We start from the raw sequence: 2,706 nt of genomic DNA, 5'->3' as shown, positions 1-2,706 counted from the left end.
TGCACCACCATGTCACAAAGCTCAAATAATCTCAAACTGGTTTCTTGAACAGGACAGTGAGTTCACTGTTCTCCAATGGTCCAATAGAGCACCTTTAGGATGTGGTGGAACGGGAGATTCGCATCATGGATGTGCAGCCTACAAATCTCCAGGAACTGCATAATGCTATCATGTCAATATGGACCTTGTTGAAAGTATGCCACGAAAAATGAAGGCAGTTCTGAAGGCAAAAGGGGGTCCAACCCGGTACTAGCAAGGTGTACCTAATAAAGTGGCCGGTGAGTGTACGTCCTCATAAGGAAGATCCAGATTTCTTCCATATTGTGAACAAAGTGATCAGGGAAATAGTAGGCGGCCATACAATAGGGTGACCACCTGCTAATAAGCCCAATGGGGGACAAGGGGTATGTTTCTGAGGGACAATGTGGGACACTGCCTGGCGCGGCGGTGCCCCCACCCCACGGGCAGACTCACTGATAGTGGTTTACCCATTTCTAGCACATACCACCTTACATGGTATATTAATAATGCCCTATTCCCCTGTAATTACATGTGTAATTGCTGATGTATGCTCATGAATAGGCCAACCAATGTGTATTTTTTTTCTAAATAAAGTTTCATAATATTTTGAACATTCAATGAACTGACAGATGCACTTCCACTTACGATTTACTTTAGCTATTTATTCATTTTTCATTACAATTTATTCACTTTAAATAAATTATAATATAAAATTATAGGATTAACAGGAATTGTAGTTGCTCAACACCACAGGAACAGAGGTTCACGGAATGAGAAGGGGGAGGAAGGATGGTGAACTTGCATGTTAGTAAAGGCAGAAGGAAGGACAGGTAAACCTAAAAGAAGTAAGGAGAGTCAATCATCCTGTGTGCTGGCACTGTTTGCATTATCATCATTTCTCTAATCCCTGTTTCATGTAATAATATTTAGATGAAAAAAAAAAGTTGAGTGCAATTAAAATTAATTACCTGTAGATCAAGGGGGTTGCCTTCACCATCTTGGTCATCCTTGAACAGCCGCCATAGTGACTTTGGGCACTGGTCCTCTCCCAATGAGAGAAAGTAGGTCTTGATAGGAGCCCCGCTGTCGTGAAGCCTCTTCACAGCAGGCCACAAGCTCAGCCATCTTGTGGGCACATGTCTAAGCAGGGACTGGTACTCTATCTCCACAAAGGTGTGAATTGACTTAAGTTCCTCAATGCGTTTGGCAGATGAGGAGAAGTGGCTAAAGGTCTTGTTGAAGACATTTTCAATGTCAATATTTAGCCGATCTCCTGCGTGTTTTGCACTGTTGTGAACGATGTGGGCCACACAGTTTCCCTTCAAAATGCAATTGTTGTTCTCTTTTAGTTTCTGGAAGACAGAGTTGTATCTCCCGTAATTCAGACTAGCACTGTCAGCGGAATATGCAGATAACATGTCTAATCCCAGTCCGTTTTCCTCCAGCTTGGTGACTATCTGGTTGTTGATCGCGGCAGATGTTTCATCACTGTCATCATAGAAATCAAGGACCTTCGTTTGTACTCCCAAGTCTGGCGTCCAGTAACGCACTGACAGTGGGAATAGCTTGGTGGTCCCATGACTGGAGGCATCTGAAGCCACTGAGAAGAATGGCGTGTGGGCTGTGGAGGCACACACAGATGGGATGAACTTATAAATGAACGTATAAAAAATACAAGATACTGCTTTACTGTTTTTGATCATTGATTTTATATAAATATTATCTATAGAAATATTTATAACTTTTCAAAAATTAGAGTTGCTTTTGTTTGTTTAGTTTGGGAGATAACGAATAGTGAAATGTTGTCACAATCATGTAAGGATACACAGAGCCTGATTTCACGAAGGCACGGATGAGCAGCATTATGTTAGCTAACGTTAGCTACTAATGCAATTTCAGTGAACTGAAGGAAAAGTTGACTTTTAACATACCAGTAGAAGAAGGTGATTAGCTAACATTAGCTAGCTAACGTTAGACAAATAGCTAACACACAACAATGTTACATCCATGAACATAACTTTAACTTTACCTTTGGTTGTTGCCTCTCGTTGCTCATTCAGTGGTTTTCTGAGGACTTTCAAGCAATCTTCAACAGAGGCAGGGGCAAGCACATCCATGACAATGGCTTCTGCCTTCATCCGGACCAGAGTCCAGATAAATCTTTGGGGCTAGCTTTGTGCCACAATCTCCTGCTCGATATGATGTAGCGTGTTGGACACACTCGTCACCTCTGCAGCAGTCACTTTTTCAGCTAGAAAGTCGTTTTTAGGTCGGAGGAAAGCATCCATAGATTTGGATGTCTCTTCTGTTGGACACGTTTCTTGTGAGTCTCCGTGAGTCTTTGTCGTTTGACATCGTATTCCCCTCCATGTCCGATTGAGAAGAACGTTTTGCAAAGGTCACAAAAAGCCCTCTCGGTATCCCCCTCAACACCTTTCAGCCACAAATATTCATTTTCCCAGTCTTTCTTGTACCCACACCTTCTCTTTTTAATTGATGATGGCGGTGCCTCAGACTCAGTCTCTTTCTCCATTTTTCGAATTGGTTCCTTCCCAGAGTGTCTGGTATGCATATGCGTGCGCTGTCATGACAACAACAAAAAAGTTAACAACAACCTAGTCAGCAGTTCAACAGAGGGGTGGGTCACGTGGGTGTGGCAACAGTAGCGTGCTGAACTGTCAAGTA

At 42.6% G+C, this 2,706-nt stretch overlaps 1 protein-coding gene across 1 annotated transcript; it reads right to left on the bottom strand.

Annotated features, from left to right (window-relative positions):
• Positions 1 to 698: 698 nt before the first annotated feature.
• On the bottom strand, positions 699 to 2,159 carry LOC119901351. Its single transcript, XM_038716982.1, has 3 exons — positions 2,051 to 2,159; positions 990 to 1,642; positions 699 to 857 (listed from the first exon to the last, which is right to left on the bottom strand). The coding sequence occupies exons 1-3, from the start codon at positions 2,157 to 2,159 to the stop codon at positions 735 to 737; spliced, it is 885 nt and encodes a 294-aa protein (XP_038572910.1). The 3' UTR covers positions 699 to 734.
• Between the last annotated feature and the right edge of the window lie 547 nt (positions 2,160 to 2,706).

This window comes from Micropterus salmoides, unplaced genomic scaffold (assembly GCF_014851395.1).
Source record: "Micropterus salmoides isolate LMB-PRFRI ecotype aquatic unplaced genomic scaffold, ASM1485139v1 Ms_hic_scaffold_13, whole genome shotgun sequence".
In the NCBI taxonomy this organism is placed as follows: domain Eukaryota; kingdom Metazoa; phylum Chordata; class Actinopteri; order Centrarchiformes; family Centrarchidae; genus Micropterus; species Micropterus salmoides.
The sequence above is the reverse complement of the archived record's forward strand: the minus strand, read 5'-3'. Positions and strand labels throughout refer to the sequence as shown.

Excerpts from the sequence above, each read along its gene's own strand:
- LOC119901351 (XM_038716982.1), bottom strand. The coding sequence starts at position 2,159 with ATGAAGGCAGAAGCCATTGTCATGGATGTGCTTGCCCCTGCCTCTGTT. Across the intron at positions 1,643-2,050 it reads ACGAGAGGCAACAACCAAAG|CCCACACGCCATTCTTCTCA; the intron begins GTAAAGTTAAAG and ends GTGCCTCCACAG. Across the intron at positions 858-989 it reads GCAACCCCCTTGATCTACAG|GTTTACCTGTCCTTCCTTCT; the intron begins GTAATTAATTTT and ends TACTTCTTTTAG.